At 39.9% G+C, this 22,436-nt stretch overlaps 1 protein-coding gene across 1 annotated transcript in view; it reads left to right on the top strand.

Moving 5' to 3' along the window:
* The window catches only part of LOC123507024, a 48,245-nt gene that overhangs the window by 6,985 nt on the left and 18,824 nt on the right, over positions 1 to 22,436 (top strand). Inside the window, exons 2-13 of the mRNA XM_045259521.1 lie at positions 3 to 120; positions 758 to 886; positions 1,056 to 1,188; positions 12,079 to 12,198; positions 12,460 to 12,563; positions 13,220 to 13,381; positions 13,535 to 13,560; positions 13,812 to 14,003; positions 14,294 to 14,440; positions 15,714 to 15,833; positions 21,402 to 21,545; positions 21,836 to 22,013. Coding sequence (XP_045115456.1) covers positions 806 to 886; positions 1,056 to 1,188; positions 12,079 to 12,198; positions 12,460 to 12,563; positions 13,220 to 13,381; positions 13,535 to 13,560; positions 13,812 to 14,003; positions 14,294 to 14,440; positions 15,714 to 15,833; positions 21,402 to 21,545; positions 21,836 to 22,013 — 1,407 coding nt within the window. The 5' untranslated portion in view covers positions 3 to 120; positions 758 to 805. The remainder of the gene's footprint in view (positions 1 to 2; positions 121 to 757; positions 887 to 1,055; positions 1,189 to 12,078; positions 12,199 to 12,459; positions 12,564 to 13,219; positions 13,382 to 13,534; positions 13,561 to 13,811; positions 14,004 to 14,293; positions 14,441 to 15,713; positions 15,834 to 21,401; positions 21,546 to 21,835; positions 22,014 to 22,436) is intronic.

Genomic DNA, 22,436 nt, shown 5'->3' with positions numbered 1-22,436 from the left:
AGGTGAGGTTCCAGTTTTCCTGGTGGTACCTGAGCCTCCCAGCTAATTGTTACCCAATCCCACTTCACATTCTTTCTTCCCTCTGAGTGGCTTTGTGCTGACGTTACTCCCATCTCCATGGTAGGTGATTGGACTGTTAGTTATTGGCTTGTTTTTCTCACGTCCATCATCCTCAAGATCTCTGAACACATCACATGCAAACATGTAATGAAACACCTCATTTTCCATCATGACCTTACAAAACACCTCTCTTTTATGTAAGAGGGACAACTGGCCAAGGAAAAAGAAATTGATAAAAAAAAGGCCCACTGAGGTGCTGTCCCCTAAACAAGTTAACTAGAAATATAGTTGGAAAGGGACTCCGAGGATGGACAAAACAGCACATGCATTCAAACACTTAATGCCTGCACATCTCAGAACACATGCCCTAGACAGGTTTCCTCCCCCTTCACCTTACATGACCTTTTCCCTAACTAACCTCACATCACAAACCAGATGGCCCTTAGCATGAAATATACTAGACTTGCCATTCTGTGCATTACATGTTGAGATTGAAATGAAAACTTCATTCTTGTAATTTTAAGTGTAATTATTTGTGTAGCGATCCATTTTATGATATAGTGAACATGAAGTATATACTGGTTGTTTATTTATATATATTTATATATATATATATATATATATATATATATATATATATATATATATATATATATATATATATATATATATATATACATTTTTTTTTTCTTTCTAGTGAGACTTGAAGAAGGAATGGGTGAAGCATAGCAAGCAGTGAGGGGCGATGCATCTCCCACTGCTGTTGGTGCAAGACTCAGTACTGAAGACCAAATCACCTTGGCCTAGATTGACCTGGCTTGGTAAAGTGAGTGTAATCTAACATAAAAACAAAATTTTGAAACTTCAGTTGAAATTTTAGATTGAAAAAACAACTGTTTTTGATTTTGTGAATATTTAGGGTTCCCTGTATTCACATCCCTAACATTGTTAAAGTGATCTGTCATGTAGTAAGCGTTATGGTGTGGCTCCATCAGGATGGAGGGCGAGTGTGCAGCATCTCTCAGCATCTGGTTGGGGAGGTGGACCTGTCCTCTGGTTCCTGCTCCAAGGTGGCCAAACTCACACCTTTCACTAAGACCACTGCTGCTATCAATATTACCTCAGATGGTCAGTGTCTTTCATGGGCCTGTATTTACAAATACTTTCCTCTTTTGCCATGACTAAAAGCAATACAGATAATTGTTTCCCATGTTAATGTAGAACTCACATTGATTTGTCACTAAAACCATGTGCATATTCAACAAGAGCCATTTGATTTTTTAATTTTTTAAAATTTTAATGTTACAGCCTATAGTGCCAGTAGGCATACTTGAAGAGTATATGTGGGAAGCACTGTTCAGATTCCACCCATTAGTGGGGAAAACAATTTTATTTATAGTGGTACCCATATTAGGGCCCATATCACCACCTAAGAGCATCTTCAGTGTAACGACGTAGAACCTGGGTATCATGGTGACATGTAGCTAACTTTAAACCACTCCACAAATGGCATAGGTTGAAAGTGGTATGTGGTGGGATTCGAACCTACCTGTGGATATCTGCCCGATCCCACGCTCACCACTGTATCCACTATGCCACCGCCTCTCTAGAAGTAGTCAGGATGCAAGTAGGAGTGCTTTTCTTAAATTATATAGTCCATGGAACAATGTGTATGTCTTTATATGTGTCTGTAAAGAAAATCTTGGGGGATAAAGATTGTAGTGTGGTAAAGATGATAATACGGTATGTTTTGTGATGTTAATGTCAACCACTTCCCTATGATGATGCTTACTTAAGTGTCATATCTACATTTTGTTTAAGTAGTTGCCAAATGATTATGTATTTTATCTTAGGTCAAGCTAAAGACTCTGCTCTAAAGACACTACGGGGGATCCCTCCTCTCTGCTTCTTTCCTTCCTGGAGTTACAGTGTGCATCAGCCCTTACACTCATCTCCTTCCTTGCTTTCTACATCCATTTTCTCTCTCTCTCTCTCTCTCTCTCTCTCTCTCTCTCTCTCTCTCTCTCTCTCTCTCTCTCTCTCTCTCTCTCTCTCTCTCTCTCTCTCTCTCTCTCTCTCTCTCTCTCTCTCTCTGTGTGTGTGTGTGTGTGTGTGTGTGTGTGTGTGTGTGTGTGTGTGTGTGTGTGTGTGTGTGTGTTTTTCACTGTTTGATCTGCTGCAGTCTCTGAAACACACCCAAATATCTCCACCCGGCCGAGGAATCGAACCCTGGTTCTCTGGCTTGTGAGGGCAGCGCTCTAACCACTTGTGTGTGTGTGTGTGTGTGTGTGTGTGTATTTACCTAGTTGTAGTTTTACGGGGTCTGGGCTTTAGCTCGTGTAGCCCCGTCTCCATATCGACACTTATCCAATTATTCTTTAAAACTATGCACACTCATTGCTGATACCTTTTCTTCACTCAAACTGTTCCAAGTCTCAACACATCTTTGCGAGAAACTATATTTTTTAACATCTCTCAGACATCTTCCCTTCCTCAATTTTTTACTATGCGATCTTGTGCTTTGAATGTCATGTTCTTCTCTCAGGATCAGTTTCTTATTATCCACTTGATCCATTCCATTAATCAATTTATAAACTTGTATCAGATCCCCTCTCTCCCTTCTCTGTTCCAGGGTTGGTAAATCCATAGCTTTTATTCTCTCCTCATATGTCATCCCTTCAAATTCTGAAACCATTCTTGTGTGTATTTACCTAGTTGTTTACGGGAGGAGGAGTTCAAACTCGTGCTGTCCCGTCTCTATATCTACTCTCATCTAACTTTTCCTTAAATCCGTGATTTGTTTTTGCTTCAACCACTTCTTTCTCCAGCCCATTCCAGATCCCCACAATTCTTTGTGGAAAACTGTATTTCTTGATCTCCTTTGTACACACACTCATCTTCACTTTTTTCCCATGCTTCCTCCCACTTCTCATATCCTTTACCACCAAATCATCACGGTCCAACTTCTCACTGCCAGACAGAATCCTATACATAGTGATAAGGTCTCCTCTCTCCCTTCTTTTTTCCAGTGTCGGCAGACTCAATTTTTCCAGTCTTTGCTCATAAGACAGATTCACCAAGGTTAGGGGCAGCTTCGTCGCAGCCCTCTGCACGCGTTCCAGCTTCCTCTTATCCCTTTTCATTCTTGGAGACCAAAGTACTGCTGCATATTCCAACCTGGGTCTAATCATTGTAACAATCAACTTCTTGATCATCTCTTCATCCATGTAGCAGAATGCAGTTCTTATGTTCCTTACTAAATTGTATGCTTCTCCAGATTTCCTCTTAACACGAACCTCTGATGAGAGCCCCTCCGTTACAGTTATTCCCAGATCTCTCTCTTCAGTCTTTATTTCCAATTTCTCATCCCCCATCTTATATCTGTACACTGGTCTCATACTGCTCTTACCAAAATTCATCACTACACACTTCTTGATATTAAATTCCATTTGCCACTCTCTTCTCCACTCCCAGATCTTGTCTAAGTCCCTCTGCAATGCCTCACAGTCTTCTTTCTTAGTTATTTTCCTCATTAATTTGGCATCATCCACAAACAAACTCATATAGCTATTCACTCCTTTTGTCATATCATTTATGTAAACAGCAAACAGTAACGGTGCCAAAACCGCTGTGGTACAGTGGAACCATGCGTGCTTTGGGATCCGAGGGGTCTCCAAGGGCACGGGTTCGAATCCTGTCCACGGTCTGAGTGCAGGTTGGGCTTCCTCACTCAGGGCAACGGTTTCCTAGCGGGTGGGCTTTGAGATAGGAGGTACCCTAAAAAGTATCCCCTTTAGCCCATAAATTCCCGTGAAAAGCCCTCATGGTATAAATAAAAAAAAAAACTGACCCCTGAGGTACTCCACTAGTTACTTCCCTTCAAGCTGATTTCCTATCTCTTATTACTGTTCTCATCTCTCTTCCAGTCAGGAAATCACTGATCCATTCCAAAAGCCTATCACTCAGCCCGCCATGTTCTCTCACTTTCCAGATTAATCTCTTATGAGGGACTTTATCAAATGCCTTCTTCAAGTCTAGATAAAATCCATCCACCCATCCCACTCTTTCTTGTTCCACATCTATGACCCGAGAGTAGAAGCACAATAAATTTGTTGCACATGATCTGCCTTTTCCAAAATCGAAACTGTCCATTAGTCAATATTTTCTTCCTTTCTAGATAATCATTCCATCTTTTCTTTATTACTGACTCACACAGTTTGACCACAACACTTGTTAATGACACCGGCCTGTTGTTTGACTGATTTTCCTTGTTTCCACTCTTAAATATGGGGACTATATCTGCTTTTTTTCAGTCCTTTGGCACCTGCCCCTGCTGCAGAGATTTCGATATGAGGCCACAAATCTTTTTTGCCAGTTGATCCTTACATTCCGTCAACACCCAATTTGATACTCCATCAGGCCCTTGTGCTTTCCTTACATCCAATCTTTTTAGCATTTCACACACTTCATCCTCCAACACTTCAATTACATCCAGGCCTTCATCTTCTGTCGGTTCGATCTTTGGTTCATTGAAGGTTCTTTCATTGGTAAAAACTTTTTAGAAACACTTATTCAACTTTTCAGCCATGAGTTTTTCCTCTTCAATGAATTCTCCATCAACTTTCAGCTTGCTTATTTCTTTCTTATTTTTCAATTTCCCATTAATAAATCTATAGAATAATCTTGGCTCATCCTTACATTTTTTCACAATGTCCCTCTCATACTTTCTGGCCTCTTCTCTCCGTATTCTTGTGTACTGATTCCTTGCCTTTTTATACTCATCCCACACTAAAGATCCTTTTCTCTTCATCCACCTTTTCCAAACTGTGTCTCTCTTCCTCTTTGATTCCTCACAGCATTTATTAAACCATACTTGGATCCTCTTTCGTTTCTTTTTCACCCTTGGCACATATTTATTGACCCCTTTCTCGTAAATGTTCACAAACTCTCTCCTTTATCCTCAATTCCACATGCATCCTCAAAAACACACCAGTCTGCTTGCTCAAAGTAATTCCTTAATTTAATGTAATCTGCTTTACTGTAGATGAATCTTCCTGTTCTGTGATGTTCATTCCTTCTCTCTATTCTTCCTTCCCTTAATACACACTCAATCATCACATGATCACTCTTCCCTATTGCACACCCACTTTTTATGTTTTCTATCAACTCCGCCTCCTTAGTGAAAATCAAGTCTAGTTGTGACAGTTCATCCTCATCTCTGTATCTAGTATTTTCCTCTACCCACTGTGTCAATGAGTTTTCCATTGCCATTCTTAGCAGCTCTCCACCCCATGAATCATCGCTACCATCCACAGTCCACTCTTCCCATTTCATCTCTTTGCTGTTGAAATCTCCCATCATTACCAGTTTCTCTTTAGTTTCCATCAGATACTCTATCCATCTTTTTGTGTCCTCCATCTTCCTTTTATAACATAACATAACATAACATAAATAATAGGATAACAAAGGGCCACCAGGGCCCATCTAGGTTATCCTGTATCAGTCGCACAGCGACCTCGTCATCAGTACTTAAAGATACACTTACAAGTACACAATACATTATATACTAATTCTAAATATTTGGCCCATTAACAGGGCTAAGTCCTGCAGCGAATTCCTCTACAATCTGTGATCCCCATACATGGGGATCATGTCTTGTTTAACTATAGTAAATTTCTTATAAAAACTATCATGCAGCACTATACATAATTATAAATCTAATAAATTTAAGTGCTTATCTAATCTGTTTTTAAACATTGTCAAACTAGTGCTATTTACAACCATCTCTGGCAATGCATTCCAGAAGTCTACCACCCTATGACTAAAGAAATATTTTCTTATATTTAACCTGCAGCCTTGCTTTCTAATCTTCCTGCCATGATTTCTAGTCCTACTTTCCTCCTCTAAGGTAAAGAAAGATCTCACATCTATGTAGTTTGAATCTGAGAACATTTTAAATAACTCTATCATATCCCCTCTTATACATCTCCTCTCAAATGAAAACATGTTTAATTCCTTTAATCTATCTCTATACTCCAGGTGCTTTAATGCTGGTATCATCCTAGTTGCTCTTCTCTGAACTGCTTCTAACATGTTGATATCCTGCCTATAATGGGGTGACCAGGCCTGTATGCAATACTCTAAATGGGGCCTAACATAGGAATTATATAAGCTACGCACCACTTCCTTACTTTTATAACTAACATTTCTATTTATAAAACCCAGGATCCTATTTGCCCTATTTCTTGCTTCTAAACATTGCTTTGAAACTTTCATAGTCCTGTCTATCACTACTCCTAAATCCTTTCCCTCCTCTACTGCCTCTAGCCAACATCCCTCCATCTCATAGCTAAAGTTTGTGTTGTCTTTACCTAAATGCATAATCTGACACTTTTTAGAATTAAACTCCATCTGCCACCTGTCTGCCCATGCTATCAGCCTGTCCAGGTCTAGTTGTATTCTGTAATTGTCCTTTTCACCCTGTACTGCACATGCTATCTTAGTATCATCTGCAAACTTTGATACTTTGCTACTAATTCCTATAGTAAAACCTCGCTTGACGAACGTCTCTAGGGACGAACAATTCGGGAGACGACCAAAAAGTTTGTCAATATATCGACCCAGGGGACAAACGATATTTTGGGAGACGAACGGGGTGCGAGCCGTTTTTGTGATAGCCAATCCGGCTATCAAACAACAACAAAACAAAACATAAGCACAAAAGAAAATAGAAACAGGAACATACAAAAAATATTACATAACATAATCTCTGTGCCACCACGATTTTCTCCTGTTTTTCCTGGGCATGGTGATGTTACCAGCGCGCTCTACTGTAGCTTCCTCGGCGTTATCCTCACTGCTCTGGTGGCTCTCAGTATTGCTGTCATCATCATCTTGGCCATGTCCAGGTACTGCAGATTGTGGCACATCCATCACAGCTGTTTCCTCGCTCGCCTGGCAAGGAACACTGCCCTACTGCCCGCTCCTCTCACATTGAGCATCACCTCCGAGGATCAAAGGAACTTCCTGGCCACGTACCTTTAACTTCCCTTCTTGGAAGTCCAAACTTGCTCCCACACGCGTGAGGAAGTCAATCCCCAGCAGGCAAGGGTCTTCCAAAGGCAGAGACGAAGACTAGCAATCTTTCCATGTTTCCCACGTCGATGTTCACTATAACGGGCCCCCACATAGCGGCACTGACTTGTGACACTACACAGCTGTTGTGTAGCTCTGGCACGCTGCGCACATCCAAAGTTCTCTCTCATGACTGTCTTCTCGGATCTTGTCTGTCTTCCTCCCCATCCTCCTCTCCTCCATTCCATCATGCCATCAACGTCCAGTCTCTCAAGTAAATAACCTTTTCTTTTTTATTCATTTTATTATCCTTTTGATAGCATTTAGGTAAGTAAAACAATTTAGGCTTTCTATAATTATTTCGTTCATGTCATGCATACATTAAAGGTCTAATTTGAATGGGTTTTATGGACAAAAGTATGATTTTTTTTAGTCTGGAACGGATTAATAGCATTTCAATACATTCTTATGGGAAAAATTGATTCAAGGGACAAACAAATCAGGTGACTAACAGGATTTAGGAACGAATTATGGCCGTGAGTTGAGGTTTTACTGTATCTAAATCGTTAATGTACACCAAGAAAAGAAGAGGTCCTAGCACTGATCCTTGGGGTACCCCACTAACCACTTCCTTCCACTCAGACATTGCCCCATTTAATACTACTCTCTGTTTCCTATCAGAAAGCCACTCACTAATCCAATCAACTAACCTACCCCCTATCCCATGTAGTCTCAATTTGTACACTAGCCTCCTATGCGGTACCTTATCAAACGCCTTGCTAAAATCTAGATATATAACATCTATGCTATTTCCATCATCTAACTCCTTGGTAATATATTCTAAGATATCGAGCAAATTTGTAAGACAGGACCTCCCTGATCTAAAGCCATGTTGGGTATCTCTAATTAATCTATTCTCATTTAAATGCTCCCAAATACTACCCTTAATGATTTTCTCTAGTATCTTACATACTATACTAGTTAAACTAATCGGTCTATAATTATTCGCATCATCCTTCCTACCTTTTTTAAATATTGGTGTAACATTAGCTAACTTCCAGTTCTGAGGTATCTCAGCAAACCTAAGTGATCTTTCAAAGATTAACTTCAGAAATACTGTCTACACCCTCCCTAAGTACTCTGGCATGTAGCTCATCAGGACCACTAGCTTTCCTATCATCTAGTTCAAGAATAAATTTCCTAATAATTCCCGGTTTTATATCAATATTTTCTAAAGCTCTTAAACTACTCGTCGCACTGTTTGTAACAGGATTTCTTATTCTTTCTCTAGTAAATACTGAAGAAAATTGTTCATTCAATAATTCTACTATGTCTTCATTTTGATCCACTACTACACCATCTTTTCTGAGTGGTCCAATCCTATCCTTATTTCTTTTATCACTGACCTTGTAATAACTATATAATTTTTGGGATCTTTACTCCCAGCTCTAGCTAGTTTTATCTCTGCCTGCCTTTTACTTTTTTTATAACCTTACTCAAATCATCCCTGACCTGTCTGTACCTAATCAAATCTACATCTTCCCACTTTTCTGCAACTCTCTATATGCCCTCTTCTTCTCTCTGATCTGTCTACCTATCTTGTGAGTCCACCATAATGGCTTCCTGTTTCTCTGCCTTATATCTTTGTAAGGGATACACTGCATCACTATACCCTTTACTACAACCTTAAAAATATCCCACATCTCCTGTGCAGTTTTATTTCCAAAACTATCTTCCCAGTTTACCTCTCCTAATAACTGACGTAACCTACCATAATTGCCTTTCTGATAGTTTGGGACTCTAGTCTTATTCACTATATTATCCCTACTGGAATTAATGATAAATCTAATTATATGATGGTCACTGTTTGCTAAAGTCTCTCCTACCTCAACTTCCTTTAAACAATGCTCAATATTTGTTAGTACTATGTCTAAAACCTTCCTCCCCCTAGTAGGTTTATCTACCATCTGCACTAAATAGTTATCCTGAAAACTTTCCATAAACTTATTTTCACTAGCATCTCCTACCATCCTCTCCCAGTTTACTGACTTAAGATTAAAATCCCCTAAGATAATTGTCTGACTAGTACACCCCCTATTTATCTCATCTACCATAAGGTTGTCTACATCTGCTGACTGGTTAGGTGGTCTATAAAAAGCTCCTACTCTAATAACCTTACTTTTGTTTACTCTAACATCCAGCCATAAGGACTCTACTCTGTTATCTACCTTAATACCATTAACCTGACTGGAAATGAAGGATTTTTTTTTACATAAATAACTACTCCTCCACCTATCCTACCAATTCTCTGGTGTAAATACATAATGTATCCATCTACTTCATATTCTTTCCTATTTTCCCTAAACTTTTCCTCATTTACCCATGCCTCTGTGACACATACAACATCTAAGTCCTCCTCAACTATATAACTAGATAACTCGTCCTTCTTGTTCCTAAGACTCCTGGCATTTACATAAAAACATTTAAGTCCTGCTACCTTCCTAGATGCTGTCTCCTTATTTGGAATCCTAATCTTATTCTCTCCTATTTGCACCTGGAAATCTTTCCTAATCTTTTCACTATCTCTGTTTATCCTATCTAATTTATGTCTAACATCTTTCTTCTGAAATGCATTTGCTACCTCACCCCCTACACTCCATCCCAACTCCCCCCTCCAGACATCCACTCAGCACATCCACACCCTTCCTACTCAGATGCACACCATCCCTAGCATACAAATCCCTTCGCCCATAGAACCTATCCCATACATCCACAAAGCTGACACCCACATCCTTACACATCCCTTTTACCCCTAGACAACCATTCCCTGCTGACATACACACGAGGCAAGATTCCTGACACTACACACCTCCTACCACTCTCCCTTATCTTCCCTAACATTTCCCGAAATCTTGCCACTAACTCCTCCGACCCACCTGCTCTGACATCGTTCCCACCTACGTGCAAAACTACTACACCCTCCCTCTCCATCCCCCCAACTCTCTTCTGCACCTCCTCACTCACTGCCTTCACACCTGCACCAGGCATGCACATGTTCATCCTCCTATCCCTGTCTTTCCCACAGAAAGTGCTATCTAAGTACCTAACCTGAGAGTCACCCACCATACACACCTGAGGTGTGCTAGGCACAACCCTCCTCCTCCTCTCCTCTACCCCCTTCTCTCTCCTTTCACTCACTACAACCACCTCATTCACTCTACTCTCACTCTCCCCCTCCCCCTCCAACAAACCGAACCTATTTTCACACTCAGCAAGTTTAGTCGTATCCTCCCTAACTGCCTCCGCTTTCCTTCCCCTCGCAACCTGCCATCTCTGCCCATCCTGACTACTATCTTTCCCAGTCTGGCTCGCCTGCTCCCTCTTCCCCACTCTGCTCTTCCCGACAGAGGGCCAAGCCACCTGTCTCCCTCAGAAGGTCCAACCTTCGGCCTAACACTGATCTCCTGCCTAATTTTTTCCACTGCCTCCCCAAGCCTCTTAACCTCCTCCTTCAACTCAAAGATGAGAACTTCATTCGCACTTTTCCCCTCACTTAGCTTTCTCATTTCCTCTCGCAATTCTCAGTGCTCAAGAGAAAGAACTAAATTCTCGCTCTTGAGCCTACACACCATACACTCAGTAAAGTCAACGACCTTCCTGTCATGCCCACACATCTCACACACGACAAACTCGCCCAATCCCACCTCAACACCCTCTTTCACGCACTCAATCACACTCTGATATACTTCAGTACCTACCCCCATACTAATTTACAATCTGTTAACTCACAAGAACACTATATGTAGCTAACAAACAAATAAAAATACTTGGTGACGGCGGGATGGGGGAACCGCGGTGGTGGGGGGCCCAAGTGAGGTCAACTAATCCTCTTTCAATGTCAACTTGACGGTTACAAGCCTAGTCTCCTCGCTCTACAAAAATACTTTTAACTCACAAACACTGATTCTAACCACTATTTCACTCTAATCTAACACTTGCAGTACACACTTTCACTTCACTAACACTCAAAAGCACCACACACAGACACCAAGCACAAACACCACTCGCTAACTATAAAAACAATAGCCAAAAACGGAGTGCACACACAACACGTCCACTTGCCACCGCAGCTATTCCATGAATTGGTTTTTGGGGGAGCATATACCACAACAAAGTCTCGTTCAACACCTCCTCCACACACCACCTCAGCCCCAACCACCTCAGCTAACTCATAGTCATTCCTCAGTTCATAGGCAACAAGATCTTTTTTCACCAATAACATCACACCGCCTCCCTGCTTTTCTGCTCTATTTCTTACCCATATGTTGTATTCACCTTCACCTATTTTATTCTCCTCAATGACTTCAGTAAGTTTAGTTTCAGTTATTCCCATCACGTCAGGCCTCTCTACCCTAAGATAGTCATTTATTTCTACCAGAACAGACTGTAACCCATTCACATTAGTGTATGCCATTTTTAGTTTCTCTCCCCTTCTCCTGTTTTCCCAATCATCCACTTTATCAGTTTCATATCCCTGACTCTCCAGTAAAACTTCTTCTTCTCTGATAGTGATTCGTTTTTTTTCCTTTGCCTGCTTCCATAAGTTACTGGTCTTATTTCTTTCCTCCGTGTTCATGTGTGTGTGTGTGTGTGTGTGTTTGTGTGTGTGTGTTTGCATGTGTGCATGTGCGCACATGTGCGCTGCGCTCGTACATGCTTGTGTGCACACTGATGCTGTGAATGTGAACACAGATGAATGCTAGATTATTGAAGAGTGCAGGTAGTGGCATCTATTACTCCTTTTATAGATTGGTAGGTAGATGGAGAGAGAGAGAGAGAGAGAGAGAGAGAGAGAGAGAGAGAGAGAGAGAGAGAGAGAAGGGGAGGGAAGGAGAGGGGGTGTTTGGGAGAAAGGTGTAGGTGAATGATTTAATGATTTGGCAGGCATGTTTGTGTATGGCATCTTGAACTCAGGCAAGCTGTTCTTCTGGCACACTGTCACCAACCAGGTGCAGCAGGCAAAAGGGATTCCTGAGGTGGTTACACACACCACATCTCCACCAGGTGACACTTACATTTTTTTTACGTTTCAGCTATATTTCTTGCTTTGTATTGAAGAGCTTCATTATTTTAGTTTTTTTTTGTATTTCATGTTTATCTCATATCAGATGTATTTACTTTAATTTAATGTCTTGAAACTTATTAATTTTGTCTTCATGATTATTGTAATATTTCTGTAAATTCCATTCACTTCATGGTGTAATGTTATGAGGGATTTAATAAAGCAGTTATTGCCACAGAGCTTTGATAGCAATGTCACCTCAGATGCAGTGGAGCAATCCACCTCCCCTGTGCCTGCACACCACGCACCAAAGATATTTGCATCTCCCAGCTGCTCCACAGTTGTGGTGGTCCTGGGGGCCTCTCAGGTGAGTCATCTACACATTATATTGTACTGTGCATGCTCACATCACCCAGGCCACCACCATTCAGAGCAGAATATATACCTGTCTCCTCTCTGCTCTTTACGTTAGTAATTCCATTGAAAAGTGTCCAGGATAGTGTACATTTGTACCATGTCTCCACCAATATCCTCTTCTTTATTTTCCTTTTATGATTATTGAAATCTGGTACATGGTTTGCTGTCTCTGCCCATTGCAAGCTAGAGAATGGTGGGCAGTGATTCTAGGATGGAGATTGAAGTTTTTTTTTCAAATAAAAAAGATTTATAGGTGAAACAAATGGAAGTAATCAAGAATAGATATTTTCTCTTTTTAAGTAGTTATTCAGATTGTTTCCATTCTGTGTATCATCTACATGGAGTACATCTCTAATTTATAAAAAATATTTGAATGTTATGTCATATGAAATCATAGTATTGCCCTAAATGAGTAGTTTCTCTGATAATAGAAATAATCTGAGATTATTATTATTATTTTTTTTTCATCATGATACAGATTCATTGAAGAATGAAAACAAAGAGAAAATCTTTTTATGATACTTTCCTTTTTATATCTAAGATGAAATGTAAATTCTTGAAAATGATCATATGAGAGGAAGGAAAAAAAAATAACAATGTTTGCAGATCTATGTTTGGGAAAGGTCATCTGGATCTGGAGAGGAGAAGAGTAATTTGTCCCAGCATGTCCCAGGCAGCTGGTCTGTGGTTCACTGTCCTAGTCATGTTTCCTTACCAAGTGTATACTCCAAAGAAACTCAGATCTCATGCTGCTTTAAGTATAAAGAGGTGAGTGAAAATACTTTTATTTACTTAAATAGCTATTAAGGTTATTTAAGTAAAGAGAGGACTATTTTGACTGTTGCAAATCTTGGTTGAGTTATGAGTGGTGTGGTAAATTTCTATAACTGAGTCAAATGATGTGACTAAAACCATTTTTAGCATAGTTTGGAGCTGCCCAGAGAAGAGTAGGGTATTAATGATGATGAAATAAGGTTCTCTGAGTTGATTGTGAGCTTAGTGATACATTGTTAAGTAAGTATTGTAAACTTTATTGTTGCCCAAAAAAAACTTTACCTCCTTTCTTGTAAACTGTATATGCCAGTGTTCTTTTATCTCTCATCCAGCCACTTTGTTGGTATACATTTTCACAGGCATCCCAGACATGATATTGAGTGATGTGGTGCGTGTTATCAGGGATTTATCTATCATTATTCAGACTTGTGAGGAGTGCCATCACCTTCACCTTTCTTGAGTGTTTGTCTGTGGTGTCGAGCACGCTGACCCTCAGGTTGCGGGGCTCCAGGCTCTTCCTTCCTGCCACTCAGTGGGACTCAAAGCTTGTGCCTTTTTCTGCACTTGGCATACAAGAGAATGGACTGCAGCAAGTCAAAGGGACCCTAATTTCAAGGTACTCTTGATTTGTTTTAAAACCTTATCTCTCTCTCTCTCTCTCTCTCTCTCTCTCTCTCTCTCTCTCTCTCTCTCTCTCTCTCTCTCTCTCTCTCTCTCTCTCTCTCTCTCTCTCTCTCTCTCTCTCTCTCTCTCTCTCTCTCTCTCTCTCTCTCTCTCTCTCTCTCTCTCTCTCTCTCTCTCTCTCTCTCTCTCTCTCTCTCTCTCTCTCTCTCTCTCTCTCTCTCTCTCTCTCATAATGGTACTATTAATAAGTTATCTAATTATTTACTTTTCTGTGTTGGACAGTTATGCTCCTGGACAAAGCCTTCTTGCTGTGGCTGTGAATTCATGGAAGCAACATTCAAAGGTACTGTACATTCATCCATTGTGCAACACTGCTGTGGCAACAAGTGTACAGGATGTTGTGCCCCACCTCACAAGTAGTAACAGAAGGTAGGTGAAGTGATGTTCTCAGAAACTGACTTGTTGTAGCTTACGAGTCAAGAAATGTTTCTGATAATTTGCATTCTGTCATATGGATTTCAGTAAGTCAACACATCAATGTAGACCTGTCTGGTATTATAATGGGGCTTGTCAAACCAAGTAAGGTAATAATTTCAAAACTGTGATTAGTTTTTTATGATATATATATATATATATATATATATATATATATATATATATATATATATATATATATATATATACATATATATATATACACATATATACACAGTCATACCTCGCTCAACACGACAATTACGTTCCTGAGCTCGTCGTGCACGGCGAGATTCGTGTTCGGCGAATAATTAGGCCCTATGGGAAAATGGGGGTTACGTTCCCAGATCCTCCCCCAAAAAATTTTTTTTACCAAAAAGGCTGAAAAAAAACAAAACAATAAATGAAGTACCAAGCACACATTTTATTTAATTATAGTACTAGTACCTTTAGTTTATTTGCTGGTTGGAGAGAGCTTGAAATATGAAATGATGGGCCTCTGACTGGCAAATGCTTCCATATAGCGTAGGGTCTCCTTGTATGGCAAAAGAAGCTCCTCAGCACCCCTCTTGAACTTAATGCTCCTCTCCAGGATGGGATCTGTTTCAGTGAAGAGGGATGTTGCATCTTCCATGACTTTCAGCAAATTACGAAGAGTCCAAGATGCTTGGGAGGGAAGGTCAAGTGCATCCACCAGGACCAGCGGGAGATTGAAATGGAGACCAAATCATGCAATTGCGAGTCAAAGTCGTGCTCGGCGAAATATGGGATATTTTACCAATTCGTGTATACACGAGTTTTGTGTTCGAAATGTTTTGGCGGTATGACTGTGTATATATATATATATATATATATATATATATATATATATATATATATATATATATATATATATATATATATATATATATATATATATATATATATATATATATATATATATATATATATATATATATATATACACACACACAAGTATGTAGAGAGAGAGAGAGAGAGAGAGAGAGAAGATTTTATAAACCTGTACATATCCTCATTGTCAATTTTTCATTATATGAAATGTGCAGATTCTGTAAGAAGTGAATCCCCGAAGCTGTTTTAGAATAATGTAGTAGTTAAGCAAAATAAAGGAACAATGTTGGTCCAAGTCAGGTTTTGTCATTTACATTGCACTTCCAAGTAAGATGTGATGCACAAAAACCTCTGTTTATTGTTTATTTGTCCACAGCAATGCAAGATCACAGTGGGTGAGTGACCTGGCATGGTCCCATGATGCCCTGTATCTTTTTGGCTGCCTGAGGTTGGGGTCATTGTTTGTAGCCACCAGGATGGGTCCCCTCATCAAAACACACACACACACACACACACACACACACACACACACACCGTCACACACAGAGGACACACACACACACACACACACACACACACACACACACACACACACACACACGCTCGCTGAGAGGGACTCCGCTGCGGACGGAAGAAAGAAAATACCTATGGTATTACAGGGCCCGGGTAACTCTACGTTAGTGTCAGTTAATGTCCTACTGTCTCTTAGTGTTGAAAGTGAGTGATATTGAAAGTGATCCCTGAGAGGAGTGTGGGACGGTGATCGTTCTGGCCGTAATCAGCTGACAATAACAAAAAATGGCGTCCAGGCAAACTAGAGACTTTGAAGGTTTTATTACTACGCCAAAAGGACTGCAGAAACTTGATATGGATGCAAGAATCCAGGCACTGGAAAGTAAGTTCCTAAACATTTTGTCAATAGAAGAAAAACTGGATAGAGTTCTAGCCGAGAATGATTCGTTCAAAAAAGAGATCTATTTGTTAACGCTAGCGAATAAAGAGCTATTGAAGGAAAAAGTAGAGATGGAGAAAGAAAACCAACAACTAAGGAAACAATGTGAAGAGATGAAGGCTAAACTCATGGAAATGGAGATAAAAATATCCGAAGGGGACTTGAAGAAAGAGGAATGTCTTAATCTAATTGATACCAGGATGAAAGAAGTGAACCATGAACATCAGGAGGTACAAAGGTCATTTAGGGAGATAGTAAAAAAGCAGGAAGAGGAAAATAAAGGGATTACGCAGAGGGAAATGGTAAAGGCACTAAAGGAAAATGAGTATGTGGTGAGAGATATTGCTGAAAAGAAAAAATGTGTGATCATAATAGGATTGTGGGAGGAAACTAACAGGAACTGGCAGGACAGGCAGGATAAGGAAAATGACAAGATTAAGTCTTTACTGAACAAGATCTCTGTGGAAGAAGAGGACCTATATGCTGAGGTAGAAGAAAGTGTGAGATTGGGAGCTTTTGAGGAAGGCAAGAATAGACCATTAAAATTGAAATTAAAGTCTCAGGTGGCAGCGGAGGCCTTGTTGAGGAGGGCTTGGAAACTTAAGGACTCTGAGGAAACCAAAACAATTTACATAAGAAGAAATATGTCACAAGATGAGAGAATGAAAATGAAGGAGCTTGTATCTGAAGTGAAAGAGAGGAATGACGAAAGAACAGAGGAGGAAAAGACCAAGTTTTTTTGGAGGATGAGAAATGGGAGGCTAAAGAAGTGGTGGATAAAACAGACGGAATAGGCATTACATGGAAGAATGAGACTAGGAATGGAATAAAAGTGACTTACACGAACATAGATGGATTTCTGTCTAAGAGGCTAGAATGTATGGATTACCTAAGAAATAACGAACCGGACATAATGTGTGTAGTGGAAACAAAGCTAAGGCCGAAATAAAGCTAGACTGGTTTGTTGTAAAACACTACAAAGTATGGAGAAATGATAGAAAAATAAAGGAGGTGGTGGTATAATGGTTCTTACTAAGGAAGATCTGATAGTGAAGGAGGTGAACTATAGTAAGAGAAATGAGGAAGTGATAAGTATGCTTATAACAGATGGCAAGAGGGACATTAATATTATAACAGTATACATACCACCCAGAACCAGTGCTTGGGAATATGAACAGTACCAAATGGTGATGAGAAATACTCTAGACAGAATGAAGCAAGAACTCATCAGAAAGGATAGAGTGATGATAGTTGGAGACTTTAATTGCAAAGAAATAGTGTGGGAAGACTACGAAGTGGTGAATGGTGGTGAGTGGGCAGAAGAATTGTTAAAGGTAGCAACAAATAACTTGATGACACAGTGGGTGAGATCACCAACAAGGTGCAGGGGACAAGATGTTGCAGCAAGGTTGGATTTGGTATTTACCAGGGAATCTCTAAAAGAGGAAATTGAACATGAATGTCCCTTGGGGAAAAGCGATCATGATGTCCTAAGCTTTGAGCTGGATACAGAATTAAGCACGAATAAGATTGTGGAACGCAGGGAGGAAAAATTAAATTATACTAGGGCAAATTATAACCATATAAGGGAGTTCTTTAATGAAATTGACTGGTCCGTGGTATACCAGGAAAGAGATATGCAATTGAAATACGATAAATTTATGGATTTGTATAACTCTGCTGTGAAAAGTTTGTGCCATATTACAGAAAGAGGACTTTAAATAATAAACAGTGGTTTAATAGAAATTGTGAAGAAGCAAAAAAGAACAAAGAAAAGGCATGGAAGAAACTTAAGAAAAACAGTGATGTATTATCAAGGAAGGCTACAAAACAGCAAGGAATAGATATGTTGAAGTAAGGAGAACAGCACAGAAGGAATATGAACAGAGGGTGGTGGAAAACTGTGATAGTGACCCAAAATGTTTTACAAATTCATAAATGGAAAACTAAATAAAAGGGAGGCAATAGAAAAGGTAAAAAACGGGGAAGAAGTATATGAAGATGCTGGAGATATAGCTGAAATTTTGAACGACAACTTTTGCAAAGTGTTTACAAAGGAGGAGCATTTTATGGGAGGAAGGCCTACGGAAATAAAGCAAATGCAGGACATCATGGTTACTAAGGAAGATGTAAGGAAAATTATAAGCAATCTGGATATTAATAAATCAATGGGGCCTGATGGCATATCTGGGAGGTTGCTAAATGAATGTAAGGATCAATTGTTGAACCCCATATTTGATATTGTGGAAACCTCCATACGAACAGGATTAGTCCCGAAAGAGTGGAAAAGAGCTGACATTGTGCCTATATATAAGAATGGTAGTAGAATGGAACCGCTAAATTATAGACCAGTATCGTTGACTAGTATATTGTGCAAGGTATGTGAAGAAGTAATTAAAGCTAAGTGGAGTGAGTATCTAGAAAGTGAAAACATTCTGAGTGAAAGGCAGTTTGGTTTCAGAAAAGGAAGATCGTGTATCCAATTTATTATGTTTTTATTCAAGAGTGACTGACATACTACAACATAGAGAGGGATGGGTGGATGCTATCTACCTGGACTTGAGAAAGGCCTTTGATAAAGTACCACACAATAGACTGATGTGGAAACTAAAGATGATTGGAGGAGTAAATGATAAACTAGCAAAATGGATGGAAAATTACTTAATGGGAAGAGAAATGAGAACAGTGGTGAGAGGAAGGAAGTCCGAGTGGAAGAAGGTAACCAGTGGAGTTCCACAAGGGTCAGTGCTGGGTCCCATCATGTTTTTGATTTATGTTAATGATATGCCAGTAGGAATTGACAGTTATATGAACATGTTTGCGGACGATACTAAAATTATGAGGAGAGTAAAGAATGTGGAAGATTGTAACAAGTTACAGGAAGATCTTGATAAAATATATGAGTGGAGTAAGGAGTGGCAGATGGAATTTAATATAGACAAGACCCATGTTATGAAAATGGGAAGAAGTAGATACAGACCAAACAGGGATTACAGGCTGGGTGATGAGAAAATTAAAGAGACCAATGAGGAGAAAGACTTAGGAGTAACCGTGCAAAACACTTTGTCACCGGAGAAACACATTAACAAGATTTTTTGGAAAACATACAACATGCTTCAAAATATTGGCCTTGCATTCCACTACCTAGATGAAGGAATGATGAAGAAGATATTATGTACCTTAATAAGACCCCAGTTAGAATATGCAGCATGTGTCTGGTCACCGATATGAAGAAAAATGTGAAGAAGGTAGAAAGGGTACAGAGGCTGGCAACAAGGATGGTACCAGGACTCAGGGAGTTAGACTATGAGGAAAGACTGAGGAAGCTGGGGCTGACCACATTAGAAGAGAGAAGAACAAGAGGAGACATGATAACTATGTATAAATTGGTGAACAAGATTGACATACTGGATAGAGAGTTGATAAAGGTGACCACAAGTAATCATCTCCGAGGACATGGAAAAAGCTAATAAAGGACATCTGTCTAAATGACATGAGAAAATACAGTTTCCGCATCGTAGCATTGATAAGTGGAATAAACTGAGCAGTCATGTCGTTGATGCGTGTGTGTCAATCAGATGAAAGAGAGATATGACAGGAATGGACAAGGAGACAGGACACAGAGAGCTTAGCTCGGGCCCTGTAATACACAAATAGGTAAATACAAATAGGTAAATACACACACACACACACACACACACACACACACACACACACACACACACACACACACACACACACACACACCTGGACTTGAGAAAGGCCTTTGATAAAGTACCACACAATAGACTGATGTGGAAACTAAAGAAGATTGGAGGAGTAAATGATAAACTAGCAAAATGGATGGAAAATTACTTAGTGGGAAGAGAAATGAGAACAGTGGTGAGAGGAAGGAAGTCTGAGTGGAAGAAGGTCCTGTCTACGGTCTGAGTGTAGGTTGGGCTTCCTCACTCGGGGCAACGGTTTCCTAGCGGGTGGACTTTGAAATAGAAAGTACCCTTAATAAGTATCCCCTTTAGCCCATAAATTCCCGTGAAAAGCCCACATGGTATAAAGAAAAAAAAAAAGGTAACCAGTGGAGTTCCACAAGGGTTGGTGCTTGGTCCTATCATGTTTTTTATTTATGTTAATGATATGCCAGTAGGAATTGACAGTTACATGAACATGTTTGCAGATGATACTAAAATTATGAGGAGAGTAAAGAATGTGGAAGATTGTAACAAGTTACAGGAAGATCTTGATAAAATATATGAGTGGAGTAAGGAGTGGCAGATGGAATTTAATATAGACAAGACCCATGTTATGAAAATGGGAAGAACTAGATACAGACCAAACTGGGATTACAGGCTGGGTGATGAGAAAATTAAAGAGACCAATGAGGAGAAAGACCTAGGAGTAACCGTGCTAAACACTTTGTCACCGGAGAAACACATTAACTAGATTTTTTTGAAAACATATAACATGCTTCAAAATATTGGCCTTGCGTTCCACTACCTAGATGAAGGAATGATGAGGAAGATATTATGTACCTAAATAAGACCCCAGCTAGAATATGCAGCTTGTGTCTGGTCACCGCATATGAAGAAAAATGTGAAGAAGGTAGAAAGGGTACAGAGGCTGGCAACAAGGATGGTACCAGGACTCAGGGAGTTAGACTATGAGGAAAGACTGAGGAAGCTGGGGCTGACCACATTAGAAGAGAGAAGAACAAGAGGAGACATGATAACTATGTATAAATTGGTGAACAAGATTGACATACTGGACAGAGAGTTGATAAAGGTGACCACAAGTAATCATCTCCGAGGACATGGAAAAAAGCTAATAAAAGACATCTGTCTAAATGACGTGAGAAAATACAGTTTCCCACATCGTAGCATTGATAAGTGGAATAAACTGAGCAGTGATGTCATTGACATGGTGTGTGTCAATCAGATGAAAGAGAGATATGACAGGAATGGACAAGGAGACAGGACACAGAGAGCTTAGCTCGGGCCCTGTAATACACAAATAGGTAAATAGGTAAATACACACACACACACACACACACACACACACACACACACACACACAGCCTTAGTGTATGTAAATATTTTCAGCATTTGTGAATTTCAGGATGGGTGAGAAGGAAGGAACTAAGAGTCCTGGAGGGATACCACACACTACGTTTACCATTTCGCCCCACCCCAAAAAACACCAGATTCTCCTTTCTTCGGGCCTTAGAGTTTCTGTGCTCAGCCTTCCATTGGATGGCAGGAAGTAAGACCCTGATGATCTTATCTCCAATTGAATGCTATAAATAAAAGTAATGTGTGTGTGTGTGTGTGTGTGTGTGTGTGTGTGTGTGTGTGTGTGTGTGTGTGTGTGTGTGTGTGTGTGTGTGTGTGTGTGTGTGTGTGTGTGTGTGTGTGTGTGTGTGTGTGTGTGTGTGTGTGTGTTTGTAGTGTTTTTTGAAGCACATTCCACATGTGTTGCTCACATGTATATAATTTTCAAAAGTTCATTCATCACAAGTTTTATACAGCCAATTTTTTGTCAACCCATCACAGGGAGGGAGAAGTGGTGGACTGCCTCCTTGCCTCTGCCACCCATGCCCTTCACCTCCTCTGTAACTCAGCTGTGACTCATGATTATGCTTACATTCGGGACAGTACCTGGAGGCTGGCCCACTCTGTGCTGGACTTGACACAGGGCCTGGCTAACACCTCATCATCCAACCCTCCCAATGTATGAAGCAATTACTGTAATGTTTTGTCACATGATATATTAATGTAGTCATGAGAGAGAGTGGCCAGGGATCAAACTACTGTCAATACTCTTACAGCACTTACATGACTATTTATGAAATGAGTGGTAATGATTATATGGGTCAGATGGAACTTGGATGGTCTTAACCAGTCTGTCATTTCATAACTTTAATCATTACTATCATTATCTCTGCATCTTTTCTCTTTATATAGGGTATAGAAGTTTTACAATTGTGAAAATAAAGTATAGTGAATTCATTGAAGATAATTGTGAAGGTGGTGTAGAGTTGAATGTATAAGTACCAGTGGAGTTGACTCAGACTTGTTGGATTTAGGTGGCACTTTTCACATGTCTTAACTAGTACTTTGGAATAATTTCTTTGCTTCCTGTCAAGTCTTGCAA

The sequence above is a fragment of the Portunus trituberculatus genome, chromosome 21, assembly GCF_017591435.1.
Source record: "Portunus trituberculatus isolate SZX2019 chromosome 21, ASM1759143v1, whole genome shotgun sequence".
Taxonomy (NCBI): Eukaryota; Metazoa; Arthropoda; class Malacostraca; order Decapoda; family Portunidae; genus Portunus; species Portunus trituberculatus.
Note: the sequence above shows the minus strand (reverse complement) of the source record. Positions and strands in the feature narration are given on the sequence as shown.